Genomic DNA, 19,545 nt, shown 5'->3' with positions numbered 1-19,545 from the left:
ATCGCGCCAGAACTGTCAATGTATAGTTTCCAATGACAATTAGGGAGACATTGTCAAAGTTAAGATATTAATGCCATTGACACAGACAGAAATAATGCCAAGTATTCAAGAATCGCCAAATTAGATCAGGTTATAAAACACAGAGTACAACCAGCCTACAATTAATTAAGGACATATTGTCGTAGTTCAGCTATTACCTCATTATCTGAACTGAACTAATATCTGAACTACCTCATTCCTGAATTACACCATGAGCATCTTGCTTCACCCAACTTACGATTGCGTAACAATCAACGCTTTTGGTTATATACGAATATTTTTACCATTAATCTATAAGTTATAAAGATCAAATCTCCGAAAATTCAGGATTTTGAAGTTTAGGAACTAAAATTTGGAACAAAATAGGAAGCATTCAACAATGGTGGGTCGACTGAGGCCTTAGTGCTTCATTATTATACAGCCATTATACAAGAACAGTATTCAATTTTCAGGAGAGGAGGAATTTTTTACATTTTCTTGAGATTAAATGTTCTCGATAATATAGCTTTCTTTTTTGAGCTCTAAACTTTAAGAAATTGCTCTTCCCAAATTTTTCGGCCATAAATATGCAAACTATTTGGCAGGTAAAATATGTGGATTATTTCATGGATACGATGATGCGATGCAATTCATTCATGCATTAATCAATGAATACATTTATAATACATAAGAAATTAGGTAAGAGTAGCGAATAATGTTTTATAGTTATAAGTGTAATTAGTTTGACATAAGCCTTAATAGCTTCTGGAGAGCATCTGTCAACTGGCAATCCACTTCATCCTGTTGTGATAATTTAAATCCGGTTAGTTTCTCTTCCACTTTTGCGAAGCTTAATTCATCAGTTTCTGTCATGCTCCACAAAAAGTCAGTCAACACTTTTTGCTGAAATAAGTTAAAATTAGATACATAAGTTTACGACAGCTGATGTGGTACAACTAATAGAAGGTACCACACTTTGTCCAGCATTTGATGCTTCACTCGTCATCCTATTCCCTATCTGATGGCGATAACGGAAAATGCATATGCACAATCTTCTCTAAAACCAAAATCTGTGCTATCTACCTGATGATATTATGCAGTCCAAATTTTGCATCTATACTAACGCATCTCCATCTCAGTTTTATCTTGATGGAAGGTTATGATGTCATAAATAAGGCAAAGTCCAACAAAGATGTCGGTTATTTAATTTGAAGTGATTGAGTTTTATGAAAAATGAAAATGGTTGATAAACTAGCCAAGAAACAAAAAATGAAGGTTGAATTCATCATCATTATTTCTTGCAAGATCAACCACTATCTATTTGGAGATTTAATTACAATGATGATAAAAAGTGGTTTTCACCTGCATAATTTTCTGCTTCAATTTATCGATGATTCCAACCTGTGCCGTAAATTGTTCTTCAAGTTGTTCGCTGTACTCACGAATTTGCTCTAATTCCATCACTGCATCATCATTTTTCCTTGACTTTCTGATTCCAATTTAGCCACACGACTTGTTAGCTTTGAAATTTCGTCTTCGTATTCGTGAACCGTTTTTAAAGCGCATGAAAGGCGATAGCGATATTCTTCAAAACGTCGTTCCAAATCTGTTCTGAAATTATGGGAAATTGAGACATTTTGCGCCAATTTAACACAATTAGTTCAAGTAACAGTAGTAATTCATCAACTTTACCTCACGAAATGTTAATTCAATTAATCTAGGTGTTGAGAAAATCCGATTGTTCAACTACCGACTGATACAACGAATAACCTCTCACCTGTATGAGCTGTAAAGTAAGCTAGCATTAGGGTTGCATATAATATAAGAATACACTTAACTTACTTTACTGCAGGCCTTATATCATCCTTCAATCGCTGTATTTCATCCAGAGCGGTACCATGCTCCGCCTGTAACCTAGCGTGTTCTTTTTCCAGCACTTTCATTTCGCTTTCCTTCTTTGCCAGAATTTCCTAAAAGTCTGTTGAATATTTAAATCTCTCACTTCCTCAGAACAATGATTAAAAGAACGAATTGTTTGCGATGCAAGCGCTGCTCCACAACTGCGCTTGCAATTTACCTACCTCGAACTGCTGTAAGGATTTCGTGCACTTTCGTATCTGACCGCGTAACTCATTAGTTTCATCTGTGCAGCACTGCATCTGAGTTTTCATCTCAGCGATCCGACTTAAATAAATGCATCGGTAAGTAAAAGCATAAATATCATTTTCTAATTACCAGTTGACTTATGCAAATTTCACTCATTTGTCTACTATTCAGATGCTCGATGCTTCAATAAAAGCTTGAGAAGCTTGAAAAATCACTTAAACACTCAAACCTTTCTTGCTCAGAAGTTTTTTCGCCTTGCAAACTCAGCTGCTCATCCTTCTGTTGCAGAAGATACCGTAACTTACCCATTTCTTTGGACATTCTATTCACTTCACCATTCAGCTAAATAAGTTCACTTGAACTTCAATTTGAAAGATTAAATGGGAAGAAATTGTCCTTTCAGGCGCAACTCAATGTAAATTCTGATGGATTATGGATTTGGTTTATCTTCTTAATAATACTGAATATATCAGAAACATGTACAAACCATTTGCTTCTCTGATTCAAGTTCAATTTCTCGTTTACGCAATCTTTCTACTTCTATGTGTAAATCCTGAAAACAATACCACAATTTACGATCTTTTACACTTTTTTCTTCCTCTGTTTGATCAATGATATATTTCCCTTTTCTAGCTTAGTCAATAGGATCGGTTCGAGCAACAAAAAAAGAAAAGCAAAATTTGATGTAAGATCAGTTCCGTATACCAGTGATTTCCCTTTCATCCTGATTTAATGATTTGTAAATGTTGAATGTAAGAAGCAATTTCGATCTTTGCTCAATCAATGAGTTTTCCAATCAAAAAAAAAAAGATGCTAACATTTTTCATTTTTTGTTTTGAGTATGATTGCTCAATTTGTTCTTTGAGATCGTGTATTTTTGTCGCATTTTCAGTTTCTTTCAAAGCAAACTGACACATTTTCTGCTCTGTATCTATTTTGAGATGTAGCAGTTGCTAAAATGGAATTTTGGAAGATATAAACGAGAAGGAAAGATGATAAGCAATAAGAATGCAAGAAACTGTTGTTATCTCATCACAAATTGCTAACAATAAACTCCTCTTAAAGAGTGCTATAATTTGGAGAGAGAATCTGAAAAAAAAAAGAGAAAAAAAATTCAAAAAAAAGCTTGAAAAAAGTTATTATAACCTACATCTTCCAAATGTTCGATATAGGTGAGCATTTGTTGCACCAACTCTCTTTGTTTCATATTTAATGATGCTGATCGACGTAAACTGATCAGTTCACATTTCCGATTGCAAACTTCTCCAAAATCCTCAAAAAACAAAAGCGAAAGAAAGTGTTTCTTTGCCTTGGCATTATCAAACGAACAAATACTTTCCTTTCACTTCAAATTATTTTCTTTTTCAAAATCTTACTGGTATGGATGGTATTTCACTAAGAAACGTGCACTCATCTTCTTCAGTGATCCACGAATCCGTCATTGTATCTTTGCTTACCGACTCTTTCAATGTCTGTCGTTCCTAAATAAACCTCAGTGCAGGATTTCTCCGATAGAACAGAGCCCTTAACATCATACCTGTTTTCATTTTTGTGATAATAATTGTAACAGATTGAGGATTAATATCCAACATGCACATTGAAAATGACAAAAAGATCTAAATGAGACTGGAAAAAAAATTAGGAATCATAAAACTGGAATGCATTAGTAATCATAACAAATTAGTTACTGTCACCGCTTGGTCCAAAGGACAGTGTAAATAAAGTCAAAAGAATGGCAAGCACGAAGATGGAAAATTCATGAACTGCACTTTTCAAATTACAAATGAATCATGTATTTTTCCTTATTGTCAAAATTGCATACCTACTGTGAGGTAGCTACTGTTGGTACCTGAAAAGTTGGAGAAAAAAAGAAACTCTAGAATCTCAATTTTCTGAATCGTCTGTACAGTAAGGATGTAAAGAGTATGATTTCGTTTTCAATATACGAAACTGAAAAATGTAAACAAATTTAAAGAAAGCCTAAAATATTGTGGGGAAATAGCAATAACTACCCACTGATTTGTTAGTATATCTACTGATATTGGTTAGACTGAGTGATTCTACACAGCCATTTAAAAAGCATCATGATGCTAACTATCGATGTACCCCGCATAACCTACCCCCGATTGCTATATTTTCTTCAAAAAAGAAAAAGAATAATTGTTTTCATATTCCTCAATGTATTGGCTACATTCATCCACCATAATTATCATGCATGAGGTAATTGAAATATCCGGAATCTGGACAAAATTTACCAGATAAAATAATTAGCACACTAATATCAGTTAAGAAAAAATACTAATGAACAAAATATGCATGAATGAAAAAAGCCGGTTTTGGAAAGCAAACTGAAATTAAAGTTTCACACCTCATATTCATGCTCCATATTTTCTTTATTCTCTAGAATCTGAAATTCCAATAATTCGTTCATTTCTTTAGACTCGATTAATTCTGCTTCCATGCTTTCCATTTTGGAGCGTTGTTCCATGACCTGATCTTGCAATCTAGCGATGCTATCCAACAATTCCATCGTATTTTCCGACTAAACTAATAGACACTTATAGGTAAACTGTATCCAGATAGCATCTTGAATCATACAATCTCGATATGTGATGCGATTTAACAATTAAAGAAATGGATTGACATCTATCTGGAACAATAAGACTACTAATCGCCTGGGTAATATGAGAGGAATTTGAAGTCTCATTCTAAGCAAATATTTAGGCTCATAACCTCTGAGCTTCTGCTCTACGCCATGTTTGGAACCTTTTTTACGATAGTTTTTGTAGCATAAAGTTTTGCAACAGCCTTTTTCACAGCAACACACTAGAAAATCAGAAATCTAACAGTGAACCATAAAAGCGCAAGATCTTAGGATCATTATTTTAGTCTAACCGTCTTTGTAATTTAAATCTTATCAAGTTTTGTTAGTCACAAGTAAAAAATGTTATTAAGCAGCAAAGATTAATTCTTTAAAATTAGTTAAATTCATCGAGTTTGTAGTAAAATACTGTTAAACTTAAATAATATTTAGCGGCAGTTTTTATGAAGGTAACGTGGTAAAATAAATCGAACAGCTGATTTGGATATTATTTTGTGTGTCTGTGTGTGTGTGTGTGTGTTGTTTTTTTTGCTTACTTTTGCGAGTAGGTAAAGTTAACGAATCCCATTCATTCGATAATTTTATTGGATGTGAATATTAACAAAGAGACTTCAATGATGCACAACTAATCTTGCATTGATTACCGAGCAAATTAAGATGAAACTATATCAACTTATATTAGTATCGCCTGCGATGTATGTGTATATCGCCCATAATGAAATAAAAGTAAAGTTAATTGTAATTACGAGATATAATTTAGGCTATTTGTGCAAAGGAGAGTTCTTTTAAGAACAGCGCTTATAATTTATCCACAGTACACTGTTATCATTCAATATAGTGAATCCTCCAAACGGTAACATGTAAGAATGAGGTGAACTTCTTAAATTAGGCTTACATTGTTAGCCATCAAACTGCTCTGTTTATAGATCATTCAATTAACATGCAGCTATCATTTAATCACATTTTAATAAATAACAACAAAATAAATATAGTTTACTTGTAATTGTTGCTGCTCGATGACAACCTGTTGTTGAGCAATTGTTGTTTGGGCGCAAATCAACTGATGCCTTAGAAGCTGATCATCTTCAAGCCCATATTCACCCGTTTTCAGTACTGATAACGTTCGCCGAAGTTGTTCACCTTCGTGAGCAATTTGCTGATAACCGTTTTCAATATCTTTATCCAATGTCTGCAATTTGAAGTGCAACTGTAAAAGTAAATGAAATTTAAACTAACAATGTGCCACTTTTTTATACGTATATTTTCTCCTCAACTATCTTTGATGTTAGGAAACGCCTCTGTTACATATGTTTTCGACTTTGAAATGATTTAAAAAATATTATGGAGGAGTTATTTTTAAAATGGAAAAGTTTTTTTTAAATGGAAACAATCTAAGGATGGTTTATTTTTTTCTAAGGTACAAAAAAAAAAGGAAAAAAACTATTTTCAGAATTGATTACTTCATTCAAGTCTTCAGTAATAGTATTTAGCGAGATGGAACTTTCAGCGGAACAATCAGATCCACCAAATGATGATTGCCTATCCTCCTCAGTTTCGCCATTTTTTCGAGAAGATATACATTTCCTTAACCTTTTGAATTTTTGTACCAACAAATCATAACGGCGATCCTTCTCCTGAAATTTGTTAAAAAAGAACAGATGAAATAAGTGTCGTATCTAATACTATCATCAATCCTACTCCTGCAATTTATCACCTAACTCATTTCGACTACTATGAGTTATCATTTACTTCACTTTCATAATCATAAATTATCATTCCTCATCTTTACTATGTCAACTACCAGAAAAATCCTCACATACATCTATATATAGGAAGTGATGAGAAGACTCACCAAACCAGCTTGCCTCAGTGCAGTGATACATTTGGAGTACTCTAGCACTTGATTTCTATATCTATCTAATTCTTCCAGTTTTTCAGGAAAAGCTCTTCTTTCTTTTAGATTTTGATTATCTTTGACCAATCGTTCGTAATCATCCTTCTGAAAAATTCATTTAGAAATTATTTGAAGGGTCAAAATATATGTCACAATACTTAGTAATACATATTCATTGTTAATAAAAACTAACCAAAGTTAGGAAATCATCCTGTGAATGGCACAATTTCTGCTCACAGTTCTTCATTTCATTTTGAAGTATCCGATTTCGCTCAGTTAATCGACGATTTTGTTCGATTAAAGGTCGTTGGATTCGTTCCATTTCAACAATTTTTTTATTCTATAATTGAATTCACTAATTCATCAGTTAAAAAAAAAAAGTCGAAAAAATCCCAGATTTTTAGACGAAATTACGATAGGTAATATTTAGTAAAGAAATAAATTTAGTTATAAAGAAATGGAAATATGGATCAGAAAAATAACGAAATAATTAAAAGAAAACTGACTAATTCAGCCTTGATTTGGTTCATTTCCGAATTGACAATTTCGGCATCGGCCAAGCGTTTTGAAGTATCATCCAGTTTCTGCTGCCATCGCATACGATCCCTTTCGTAATCCTCCTTACTCATCTATTTTATAATTACAGTGACAATATGTGGATGATAATGTTCAATGAGCAAACCAAAATTGGAAATGAACGACTCTCTGATGTATTTCCTGATTCCTATATATATGAATGATAAGAATTGCATATCACAAGTTTATCATTTATGAGGTGATACTCCAGCATAACTTGCCAGTATGTACTAAGCAGAATAGCACAGTGGTTACTCTTTAATTATTTGGTCATAATGTCGCCAACCTGCGATTCATAAGAGATTTTGATCATGAATGTTATATAAAGATCAGGTGTGAAATTTTCGAGAAATTAAGAACTTTTTTGTACCCAAAGGTCACGCAACACTTTCATTTAAAATGGAATATTCTGTTTTAAAAGCAGTAAAGAGTGGAAGACCTAATTTTGTGTCATTTGAAATCAGAACAAGCTTAGCACATTAGAATACATCCTTGAATCAATGAACTTCTCACGATGACTTAATTACTAAGGGTTCAAGCTAATGTATGATGTTCAAAAGATATAGCTAACGAATTAAAATGAGTTTTTGTGAATATACACAAGTTGATTATTAGATGACTCTGGTAGTACAGTTATAGTGCGTGGGGTAAAGCAGATCACGAACTTTGTGTCATCGATGAATAACTATCTACTTTAAGAAACCAAAAACCAATCTCAGTCATGGATTCAATAACCATCACAAGACAACTAGTATTGATCGGCAACTGTGAATTATTTGCTGAAATCAAATGTCTAAATGTGATTATAGTTGGAAAGATTTGCCAATGAATGTCTTCCAATCATTATTGTGTTCAAACCTCGGGATTTTATTTCTAGCAAAAATATCACTGCTGCTTCGCAGTGTCGGTGTGTCAATGATGGTTAGATTGTATTGACATTTGATCCAGCAGCTCCAAACCAGTTGAAACGACATCACTAATGCTATTTGCTCTGACCTGCTACTTCTAGAAGAGTGAAAGACTTTACGTGACAGCCAACGAACATTGAATATTTAGAATGATACCATGCTGGTCACACGACTATGTGTGACATGCTACAAGGTCAGTTTAAAAATAAGAATGTGTGTTCACTAAGTGATACTAGTAACTACTGTCAGGAAGTGCAGTTAGGAGGACTTGCAATATGCATAATTCAGGAAAAGGAAGGAAATTATAATCTCAAAATATCGAAAAATTGCAAACTTCCTCTTCCTTCACCGAATCATTTTTAAGATGAAAAATGTTGAAGGATCGAAGAAACATAAGTTAAAAGAAGTGTTAACAAGAAGATAACGTTTGCTAAGAGAGGAAGAAAAAGAAAATGAAGTGTAACTGCGTGGTGTTGTGATTTGCTGTTTGTCGTTCCTCTGCTGAAAACTGTGTTTTATGATTTCTTCCAAAGAGACCAACCCTAATTGCTCCCATACAAAATGATAAATTACTTTTTACCGGACATCTTCTGCAAAGTATCAAATATTATTCAAGCAACTTATGGATGCAACTTTTACTCCTTCAAATTTTCCGCTTTTCATTGCTTCATTTTCTCAATTCCACTTTAGCAGATATTCCCGAGGGATTTTTCTCCACCAAATCATTCTCAGGGTGGAAATTTTTAGGATTTATATTTTCATATAAAACAAACTTTATTATGACCAACAGTTCTTCCCACTTACTTCCTGCATGCTACTTCGTCATAGATCCAAAAATCAAGTGTTCAAGCTATGAGAAGAAATATAACTGACATGGAAGAAAAAAAATATATAAATGAGACTCAATGGATACTGTATTTAAATTGCCAAACTTTCCCCATGAAAATCGTCTCGAAAATTTGACATACAAAATAAGAAAATGTTGCAATTAGTAACTCAATCCAAAAAAAATTACAATGTTGATAAATGACAAACAATAACTAATCAGTAATCCCGCTTACTTTATGCACGAATCACTTTGACCTAAATTTTAATCACTTATTTCGAAGAATTTGAATTCATGCAAAGTATGATGAAGAGTTACTAAATTTAATTATCTCTTCTTCCTTCAATACATCGCTTTTTCATTTTATCATTAATTTCGAATGACAAAATTCATTTCTTTTACAACTCTTTCACTAGAGCGCTTCCCTATGCTGCACTTTTCAATGCCTGCAGGTATACACGTATTATGACAATTGCCATTTCATTACACTGCAAAATTATGCTATCTGCACCAATTAATATTACTTGATTATCTTTATAATCATAACTTCATTTAAAATTAACTTATTCAACAATATATTTGAATTGGAATGTGAAGTTGCGTGGGTCTATTTGGAAAACACACTCCATTACCTGATGTTATGTCATTCATATCGTTCAGAAGTAAAACTGAAGCATAAGGTAGTTAGTTACATTTGTCAATCAGCTGGAATGGACACGCCCCATATCAGGCAAAATTTCAAATAACTTGTAATTTCAACACAACAAAAAAGAAAAAAAAATAGAAAAGAGCACCATTGTTGAACTGCCAAACACAGAATTTTGTTGTTTCGACATATTCTTGACAGTACTATTCTTTGACAATGTCCCATAGCCACTTGACAAAGATGAGGTACTTGTCGAAGCCATTTGATGTTGTTCAATGGCCTATAAAAAAAGTTCGAAAGGCGAAATTTATATCTCAGAAGACGACTAGCACTATGAACGAGTTCCATGCTACCTTTCTAGCAAACAAAATTACACTTATCAGGAGTTTCAGCTTGAAATTCAGGTTAATTCTAAAATCTCGTAGTTGACACTAATCAATTTGAGCAAAAATGAGCAAAGTGAGTTGTAAATGAAAGGATATAATATAGAATTCTGATAGTAGCAGGAATACGTTACAGTACTAATAAAATATGCTTTCGGATTTCATTACATATGCTATAATCCCGACTAAAAAAAAATATCAGAAAGATGAAGTGCTTTTCAATGTAATCAGTGACAACTTTTTTTCTGCTTATTAAAGAAAATTGATGACCAAAAAAAGCACTGTTAATCAATAACATTTTATAAGCAATTGCTTACATCAAATATCAAATCAAATAAAGATAAATAATACGATATTACAGTAACCTATTACAGATTACCTGTAATTTTTAACCAATTATAATTGTGTTCAAAATTGAATGAAAATATTGTACAAGAAATCAAAAAGGTGGCATGAAGAAGGAACGATGCAACATAAGAAATATACGCCTGCTCTTGTGGAAAGGGGGCATCATTACACCGTGTTCCGCCGGTTATACCACATACATAGCCAATTCCTGTACTGGAAAATGCTATCGAATGAACAAGCGGGAACCAGATACCGAAGTACATACGAAATCATCCGGAACAATAGCCATTGTTGCCCAGATGATAAGCACTTTTTACTTAGAGAATAACCTGTTTTGCGAGGCGATAACCAGCTTTACCGGCTTCCATGCAATATCCTAGGACAATGATCATCTCTATTATCCAAACAATAGCCTTACATATACAGAAATAATATACTTTTACTTTAGTACTCACGATATTTACATTCCCAACTTTTTTCATATTTACTTAAAGATATTGGCAAGATTTTTAGTGCGGGTTTTGGTGTCTATTCTTCTGATGACATGTTTAAAGAAGAAGCAAATGACTGTTTTCATACTGATACTACCAATTTGCCACAGTTCATATGTTACGGATGTTCCGTAAAGGGAATGCAGTTTTTGTGAGAAAAGTGAAGACAGGAATGGTAACAGGAAAAGAAATTGTATGGAACAAAAATTTCCAGAAGAAATACTTGTTTATGGAACTAAAATATTTTGGCGAACTTCATTTCCAAAATTATGCAAAACGTTTCATGGTTCAGTACACCACATCATACACCTTTAATATTCTTCCACCATTTCACATTCGAATTTGTCAGACATTACATTTTGTCGATGCATTCATTAATGAAGGATTTCATATGATTTCTTGTTGCAAATATTTCCTACAATTTTATAATAAAATGTTTATCTATTCAATTGATTGTCTATTTATGTAATTATTTAATTAATTAAATACTTGTTTATTCGTGCGCTTGTTCATTTATGTAATTATTGAATTAGATAATTATTTATTTATTCGTATACTTATTTATTTATTTATACATTTATTTATTTATTCATTTATCCTCATGCTGTTAACTAACTTGGGAATAACATGAAAAAGTATCAATCCTCAAAAAATATTTATTCGCTAAAAATTTATTTATTAAAAATAAAAATATTTATTTTTTATTGCCGCTGCTTAACTTGGACGGGAAGAACGATAAGTGAAAGGAACAAAGCTCGATGGGACAGCAATGGTAAGAAAGGAGTGATGGAAGTTAAGTGTTAAATGACTCAAGGCCAAACCATTATAAATAAAGTAGCTATTGCAAAAATGCGATAGCAACTGAATGTGCGGATGAAAAGTACTCCGGAAAAAGTCAAGAAGAATGACCATTGAGTTTTTTTTATTGCCGCTGCTTTACTTGGACGGAAGAACGACGAGATTATTGTTCACACTACACTACGTGAGCAAATGATTTAAATTCCGTTAAATTCTGATCACATTCCCGATAACAAATTCGAGTGCGTAATCAGATGGTAATCAACAAACTGTGTCCTTAATGTAGAAATAATAACAAATAAAGAAATTATGCATTCCAAAAGAGTTTCAGTGTAATGAGAGTATGTGTCATCTACTGAGTCATGAAAAAAGGATAGCGGTAGTACTGGAACTGTCACCTTGAGTATACGTTTAATAACATCCTCAAAAGTATCATGTCGCTGATCGGCAGTGGTTGTTGGCCGCCCAAGCTACTCATTACAAAAAACTACCAGCTGGATAGGTTCATGAAAAAAACTCGAGGTTGTGATAAAAATGAAGTAAAGCGATCGATCATTTATTTTGTGCACATCAACAGGCCACTCAATGAATTTACAGGTTAATTTTACAACTATCGACATTTCATTTTGAATTACATCTTTCCACATACTAATATTTTTATGGTAAGGGATAGAAAAGCAATGTTAATTTTGAAGTACCCACTTGAAAATGTCGATGAATCTTCCTATTCAGTTGAAAATTTCGAACATCGCTGAATTCCTGAGGTCAATATCTCTCTTATCACTCGTTGAAAAAGTGGAAGTTGGTAAGAACTACTGGCGAAAAAAGCACTTTTCAAAATTCATATCTCAAATCTAAATTCTTTACCTGCTTGAAATTTCAGCATCTGCTTCATTTAAATATCAAAAAATTCAATTCGCTTGCAATAACATACGAATGATATAAAACTACTGACACAACGAGCATTTCAGGCTTTTTAATAAGAGTCTTAAGTAACAAAGACTGGAGGCGAAAAGTAATCTGAAATGATTAATCGATAGAGGGTGTGAATTCCACCGACTGCGTAGAAGCGGTGGACACCTATTTCATTTAGATATGGATTTGGTCATTTGTTTTCATACTTGCCATGTCATTGGTCATTTACTGACCATTCCAGCTTTCTACTGTCCATTTTTCTTTTACTTGATAAAGTTAGCTAATTTGAGATAAGTGTCTATTAGTTAAAAATAATTGTCGTCACAATTGAAAAGAGTTGGCAAAACGGTAGAACGGGACATCGAAATGATTGAAATTACCATGGCAATATAATGAGGAGCACATTAGAATGACACTGTCCAGGAAAATTGGCATAAAAAATGTTCAAGAAAAAAGAGAATAATGGGTGAAATCTTGAATTTAGATGCGATTGAGTGGAACAAGGAGCAGGAAAGGAGAGGTGACAAAGACCACTGGTTGGGTGAATATCCTTGACCTCATTATAATTTTCATGCTACTGCTCAAGCGAAGTTTCAAATTAATGCAACACATTTAGAAGTGACTTCAAAACTGATGCATAAATAAGAACATTTGTTCATCCATGTATGAACTATAAACTAAATTGAAACAGAGTCAAGTAATGTCATAGATTAATGACGAACTGATTACCATTCTAAACTATATTACTCAAAAGTGCTGGAAATATACTTAGGATTTAGCAAATTCATCCTTTACCCAAAAACGCAGATATTCCTATTCGCCATGTTTGAATTCAAACAATATTTGCGTTTTTGCAAAACACTTACAAATTGCAACAAAACACGTCACTCACACTCATAAATTCCTGATTAATTAACATATTTGAATGGCTATATTTGAATGAAGTTATGATATTTTAGTAAAAACCCAAAAACCTGACGCTTCCTTTTCATTCCCTAGCCTTAGTAGAAGTAAGTCAAAGCGATAAGCAGTGTTGGAATGTCGCAAATTCATTTCACGTTCGTCAACACGTTACTAACTACCTCTGAAATAAGCTAAAGTTGCGCTTGTTGATATACCCAAGCCTTGTCCACCCGAACTGATTCAGTGACCCACTGGCATTAAGAAGGAAACTTTCTTGTCGATAAATGAAAATTTGTTCCATCCCGCGCATATATATACATACTATCTCTGAATATGGGTAGATAGAAAGTTGCCCAGAAGAGGTATTCTGGAAGGGTGCATATATCAGTGGTACATGCAAATATGCCGACAAAGATATCGCAACCATAATATGCAATAGCAATTTCTGTATGCATAACATTATTAGACAGATGTATCGGTACGTCTGATGTATTTTATTTGTATGATGGCAAAGGAATATTGTGTGACATATGTTGGGTATTTGTGCCAAAACATTCTGACCATAAGAAAATGCTGGATAAAGTGGAATGACGATGCTCTAGGAATCTAGGAACATGCATGGAATATTGGTGGAAATGAACGTCATTATTCTTTCTTCAATTTGTATCCCTCCATCATCATTCATTGGAGCAAGTTTGGAAATAGATAATGTCGCATATCCCTTATTTTACTTCTCAATACATTGTCCAACTTGTCGCATCATCGTCATATTTTGTTTGTGGTATTGTTTCCTTCTATTTTTTTTTTTTTTTTTTCTAGAATGTCATTCAACACACTTTGAAATGGGATGGTTTCAAATCAAGATGGGATGTTTTTCGATCCCATTCTCATGAATATCACCTTGATAATCAACTCGCTCCATGGATGGTGAACACTTTGCAGAGTCTTAAGGTAGAATATTCTGGATGAATTTCATTTCAACTAAAATTATTCCAATCAAACTTATTCGCCCCAATCTTTCAATCTTTGAAATTTATTCATCCATTCATTCATTCTATAAAATTGATAACCCAATATTTTATTCTTTCAATTAGACTGAATTCCGGCTAATGAAACATTGCAGCAAGAATTTGGATTTATGATAAACAAAAAATGATGAAGCATGAAAGGAGATTATGAATCACGCTTCATGATCCGTCTTTTTTTTGCCCTAGCATTTGCTGAAAAGTTTTTTCGTGTTTTTCAGTTTCTGATATTTGTGGTGTCACATTTGTTTTTGATTTTTGGAGCAGCGATATCTAAATTGATAGTGATTTTATTGGCAACCAGTACTGAGCTAAAAACTCTAGAAAGTTATTTTGAGAAAAAGTGCCACATTGGAGAAGGTTCTCTTTTTTTGCTAAAAGTTAAATATTTCTGAAGAAAGTGAGATATGTCATTTTATATTAGAAATGCGAAATACAGTATAAAAGATCTGTAGAGAAGATCTGTGGATGCAGGAATTTGCACATGACTCCCATTCTGTTTCTTCGTCAAGCAATTTATCCTGTAAAGGTCAAGTAGGTTTAAAGAAAACTGTTAGCTATACCTAGTAAAGCTATTGTTAAATAGTTAATATTTAGGAAAGGTGAAAAACACAGAAGTAATAGCGTCTGCAGTTTGTACCCTGTGGCTTATTCAAAATGTACCGGATGTAATGGCAATCATTCAGTCGCTGTATAGAATTTATAAATATCCGAAAGAACGAGAAGGTGCAGCATTGGTGGTAAGTTTGGTGCCTTCTTTATTTCTCCATGTTTCTTTTGTAACATTCTAATTCTTATTCAGCTATTTATAATGGAATGTTGCCGATCCATAGGCATGGCTATTTTATTTTACCATATTTTCCCGTCGCTGGATCCATTGCATTGCTTGATTCTATCAGTTTCTGCGGTATTCATACCACTATATCTCAAAATCGATGAATTAATTCGTCGTTCTTTTGATCCGATATGGTAGGTAACCTTATGATTTGTTGATTTGGCAATTTATGAAGTATTAATTATTGTATCATTGTAAACTTCAATGATAATAGAAATACAGGACCCTGAAGAAGAGGCTGAAGTTATTACTGCGTTCATGTAGTTATTCGATACTATTTTTGGTTATATTTGCTTCCTGCTATATGTGGAGTATAACCGTTGCCCCTTTTTTCAAGTTTGTCACATTACCTCTCGGGTTAATTTTATCATCATTTGGCTTTTGGGATTTATGGGTCAATGAGAGTCATTCCATATCGCGCTATCGCTACTTGTATCAAGTATGTGAACAAAGTTTTTATTGAATTATCAACTGTAATCTATTTCAACTATAGGTAATTTTGATAGTGAAATTGGAAAGTCCTTGTGGCGAACAAGTTCATTTCATTTCCTAGCAATTTTCGCAGGCGACGCTTTTCAGTACCACTTTTTACAGTTGAAGTATGGAACACGGAAAATGAGTTCAATGACACGACTCATGGTATCAATATTGCGCATATTGATTTCGAGTTCAATCTTATGGATTGTCAAACTCCGATATTTGCCATTTAAAGCTGTAAAGAAATCGCTGATTGAAATGTCTGCTTCAGAAAGCACCATTAATTTGTAGGCGTCTTTTTTTTCTTACATTGGTAAATTAAATCAGTGACATGTTGATATACTTGAGGATAAAAACAGATATCATTTGGTTTTAGTTTTATTAAAAAATTATCAGAACTGACATTTCACTCTTTCATTTTCTTCATCGGCTTAACCTATTCTTCAGATATACTCTCGCTTTGTGGATCATCTTTCTAAATTTTCTCTTGCGAATTGTATCCCGTTTGCTATCAGCAATGTCAATGAGAGTCCTAGCACCACTACATCCACTCGTGATCCTTGTACCATTGCTTACAATGATTTTCATTGGAACGTGTTTCCTCACTCCTGCATGTTTCATTCGCGAATATTTGTCTGTTTATGAGTTACGATGGCAATGTTTGGCTTGGAAGACATCACGAAAGTCATTGTCGGAGATATGTTTTGGTGTTATTTGGTTGATAGCTTATTTATGTTGGGCTTATCAGCATGTTAAGATACCTAAGTTTAATGCTGATGACGATGTGTAAGTTATTTTAAATAGATAAGAATATAAAGTCGATAAAATCGAAGGAATAAATAAAAATAGTTGTTATTGTTGGGGAGTTCTATTGATAACAGAATGTTGAAGATTTGATACAATCACGACTGTGTTGAATGGATTGATGATCGAACAGTCATTGGTAGTATATCGGGTCTCACTCAGTAAAAAGGTAAACACCAATGTGTATGAGATTTTTGGTCCTTAGGTATTTTTGAAAATTTTTAGGCGCCTTTTATTATTCAGATATTTAAAGCTTCTATGTTCATTTAGAAAATGGATGGCGATAATCGATCATCGGAGGGAGCAGAAGTTGATGTCGGCGACCTTCGAGTAACCAATGATGAAAGTGATAAGACTATGACGTTATATATTTGTGCAACTATGTGGCACGAAACACGAATCGAAATGATGCAAATGCTGAAATCTATCATAAAGTATTTTCTTCAGCGAAGTAAAGAAATTTTAAATAGAGATCACAACTCGATATTTCAGACTTGACAAAGAACATTCAATTACGTTGATCGAAAGACGACACTGGGATGATATCAAATATAGATTGGAAGGTTACTGTTCCTAACTTAATTTGTCTGATGGTTTTCATTATTGAATGCAGTTTGCGTGCAGGTAACAAAGGAAGTAAGTTGCAGCACATATCTTCTTTGACGATGTTTGGGAAGATCAGATGGAATGTGGTCGTGCTCCGAATGGCTTTTTTCAAACTTTTTTTCATCTCTTATTGGAACTAACACAGTAAGTTACTCTTTTCTCCAGAAGTTGTTATCAATCAATCGTGCTATTGATATTGCTACTGATTCCGTTACTTGTAAGAACACTGTATCAACAAAGGTATTTCAGAAATGAAACTACTGGTGAGAAAAGTGTTGCGACTGATCGTGTACTCGTTAATACTGCTTATGGTGGAAGGTTGGTAGTGCGTCTACCAGCAGGTACATTACTGTTTGTCCATCTGAAGGATAAGCAACTTGTTCGTCATAAAAAACGTTGGTCACAGGTAATTCATTCGTTGATATCAGATCAGTGAAAGATAGATGGATGATGCAAGCTTCCAGGTAATGTATCTGTATTACCTGCTTGGTCACCGAATTATGGATTCTCACATGAGCATAGAGGATCGTCAACTTGAAGCGGACAATACATACATTTTGGCTATTGATGGTGATTCCAAGTTTGAACCATCAGCGGTGATGAAGTTGTTAAGATTGATGAATATGAAGAATGAGATCGGTTGTGCATGTGGACGGATCCATCCTATTGGCGAAGGTCATTTCTTTTCTAATCTTTTCTATTCAATCTTTGCTTATATCCGATTCACAATGGACAAAAAAGCTATTGCTGTTAAAAGCAAGATGTAATATGATGTGAGTGATAGTAATGTGCATGTTCAGGCATAATGATATGGTATCAAAAGTTCGAGTATGCTATTTCCCATTGGTTCCAAAAAGCTACAGAACATGTGTTCGGATGTGTGCTTTGCGCTCCCGGTTGCTTCTCTCTATTTCGTGCATCTGCTTTGATGGATGATAACGTTATGCACAAATATACTAAGACTGCCTCCGAGCCACGTCATTTTGTGCAGTATGACCAGGTAAGCGTGCTTTTTAATTATTTACTCTTAATGTTTTTAAATAGCATCTTTTTGCGCACTATTGTAAGCACTAAATTTTATTAAGGGTGAAGATCGCTGGCTATCAACATTGCTTTTAAAACAAGGCTATCGAATTGAGTATGCCGCCGTTGCAGACGCAGAAACGTATGCACCTGAAGGTTTTCATGAATTTTTCAATCAACGACGTCGATGGACTCCTTCTTCTATAGCAAATACGGTCGATTTACTTGCCGACTATAAAGTAAGTTAATTGGAATAGTAGCTCTTTAGTCGTCAACCATAGTGCTATATCTTTTTTGTTTTTAATTTTTCCAGCATGTATGTCAAACCAATAACAGCATATCCAAAATGTATATCATTTATCAGTCAATGATGATTGGCTTCAGTCTCCTGTCTCCTAGTATCGTATTCACTATGCTTGTCTATGCTCAGGTCATTTTTTCTATTTTAAGATCAAATACAGGTAGAATGGATTCGTAAGTTCAGGTAGTATTTCTACTCATCTTTTTCAGAATAGCCTAATAAGGAGGAAGAAGTGGTAAAAAGTGTAACTATTCATCTTGAGGTATAATTTACTTTAAGAAGTACTAGTTAAATTCAGGTTGCCACATTTGAGGTGGAATCGGACAAAATGTTGCTATACAACTCTTTACCTGTCTTCATTTTCATTGTGCTCTGTTTCATTGCCGATTCGAATTATCAGATAATTTTTGCCAAATTTATTTCTGTTATGTATGGCTTTGTGATGCTTGCTGTTGCAGTTGCTACAACCAACCAAATAATCCTTGAAAGTAAATTTCATCTTGAATTATCAAGCAATCAAATGTTTCATGTAAATACACTGCTTTGGTTTAGTTCAATGGTTCCCTATCGATGGTCCGCTAGAGCTATTAAAAATTATGTCCTTTTTTTTTTACAATGTTACTCGTAAGTTTAACTAATACGTTAAATGTTTTGATTAAAGTTTACTTTAAAGTTAACAGAACTTATTATTTTTGAATCTTTTGATTCCTTCCATAAAAAAAAAGCCAAAGTAGTCCGTGGTCAGGAAAAGGTTGCAAACTACTGGTTTAGTTATATTGCTTACCAAAGATATACACGAAAAGTTTACATCATTTTTAGCCGCACTCTCTCCAACTCCAATCTTCGTGCTCTGTATGATAGGTATATTTGTTCTGGCCGCAGTTTTACATCCACAAGAATTCCACAACATCTTCTACGGTGAAGTTTTTGTTGCTTTTTGGTTAAGCCATACTGAATGATATGTTGATAGAGCTTTTTGTAGGACTAATATTCTTCCTGATGATACCATGCACATACATCTTCATGTCACTTTATGCACTCATCAATTTGAATATTATAA

The 19,545-nt window shown here is 33.7% G+C and overlaps 4 protein-coding genes across 4 annotated transcripts in view; 2 read left to right on the top strand and 2 right to left on the bottom strand.

Moving 5' to 3' along the window:
• Positions 1-756: 756 nt before the first annotated feature.
• On the bottom strand, positions 757-7,249 carry LOAG_03403 (hypothetical protein; the record flags this gene model as incomplete). Its single annotated transcript, XM_020446310.1, has 16 exons — positions 757-921; positions 1,381-1,481; positions 1,505-1,629; positions 1,861-1,988; positions 2,100-2,202; positions 2,354-2,466; positions 2,612-2,677; positions 2,943-3,077; positions 3,275-3,397; positions 3,501-3,605; positions 4,493-4,666; positions 5,724-5,915; positions 6,187-6,360; positions 6,579-6,725; positions 6,814-6,960; positions 7,127-7,249. The coding sequence occupies 16 exons, from the start codon at positions 7,247-7,249 to the stop codon at positions 757-759; spliced, it is 2,121 nt and encodes a 706-aa protein (XP_020303330.1).
• Positions 7,250-9,355: 2,106 nt separating this feature from the next.
• LOAG_03402 (hypothetical protein) lies at positions 9,356-9,838 on the bottom strand (the record flags this gene model as incomplete). Its single annotated transcript, XM_003138939.1, has 2 exons — positions 9,356-9,418; positions 9,725-9,838. 2 exons carry the CDS (start codon positions 9,836-9,838, stop codon positions 9,356-9,358), a joined length of 177 nt encoding a protein of 58 aa, XP_003138987.1.
• A 4,211-nt stretch (positions 9,839-14,049) lies between these two features.
• On the top strand, positions 14,050-16,042 carry LOAG_17878 (hypothetical protein; the record flags this gene model as incomplete). Its single annotated transcript, XM_020450540.1, has 7 exons — positions 14,050-14,124; positions 14,234-14,365; positions 14,661-14,799; positions 15,037-15,179; positions 15,242-15,408; positions 15,497-15,713; positions 15,869-16,042. 7 exons carry the CDS (start codon positions 14,050-14,052, stop codon positions 16,040-16,042), a joined length of 1,047 nt encoding a protein of 348 aa, XP_020305772.1.
• A 226-nt stretch (positions 16,043-16,268) lies between these two features.
• The window catches only part of LOAG_17877 (chitin synthase 1), a gene marked incomplete at its 5' end in the record, with an annotated part of 6,723 nt that continues 3,446 nt past the window's right edge, over positions 16,269-19,545 (top strand). Inside the window, 12 exons of the mRNA XM_020450539.1 lie at positions 16,269-16,537; positions 16,643-16,724; positions 16,826-16,989; positions 17,048-17,118; positions 17,203-17,305; positions 17,411-17,567; positions 17,626-17,836; positions 17,962-18,161; positions 18,247-18,423; positions 18,498-18,614; positions 18,784-18,973; positions 19,305-19,403. Coding sequence (XP_020305771.1) covers positions 16,269-16,537; positions 16,643-16,724; positions 16,826-16,989; positions 17,048-17,118; positions 17,203-17,305; positions 17,411-17,567; positions 17,626-17,836; positions 17,962-18,161; positions 18,247-18,423; positions 18,498-18,614; positions 18,784-18,973; positions 19,305-19,403 — 1,840 coding nt within the window. The remainder of the gene's footprint in view (positions 16,538-16,642; positions 16,725-16,825; positions 16,990-17,047; positions 17,119-17,202; positions 17,306-17,410; positions 17,568-17,625; positions 17,837-17,961; positions 18,162-18,246; positions 18,424-18,497; positions 18,615-18,783; positions 18,974-19,304; positions 19,404-19,545) is intronic.

Source organism: Loa loa (genome assembly GCF_000183805.2).
Source record: "Loa loa unplaced genomic scaffold supercont3.143, whole genome shotgun sequence".
Classification (NCBI taxonomy): domain Eukaryota; kingdom Metazoa; phylum Nematoda; class Chromadorea; order Rhabditida; family Onchocercidae; genus Loa; species Loa loa.
The sequence above is the reverse complement of the archived record's forward strand: the minus strand, read 5'-3'. Positions and strand labels throughout refer to the sequence as shown.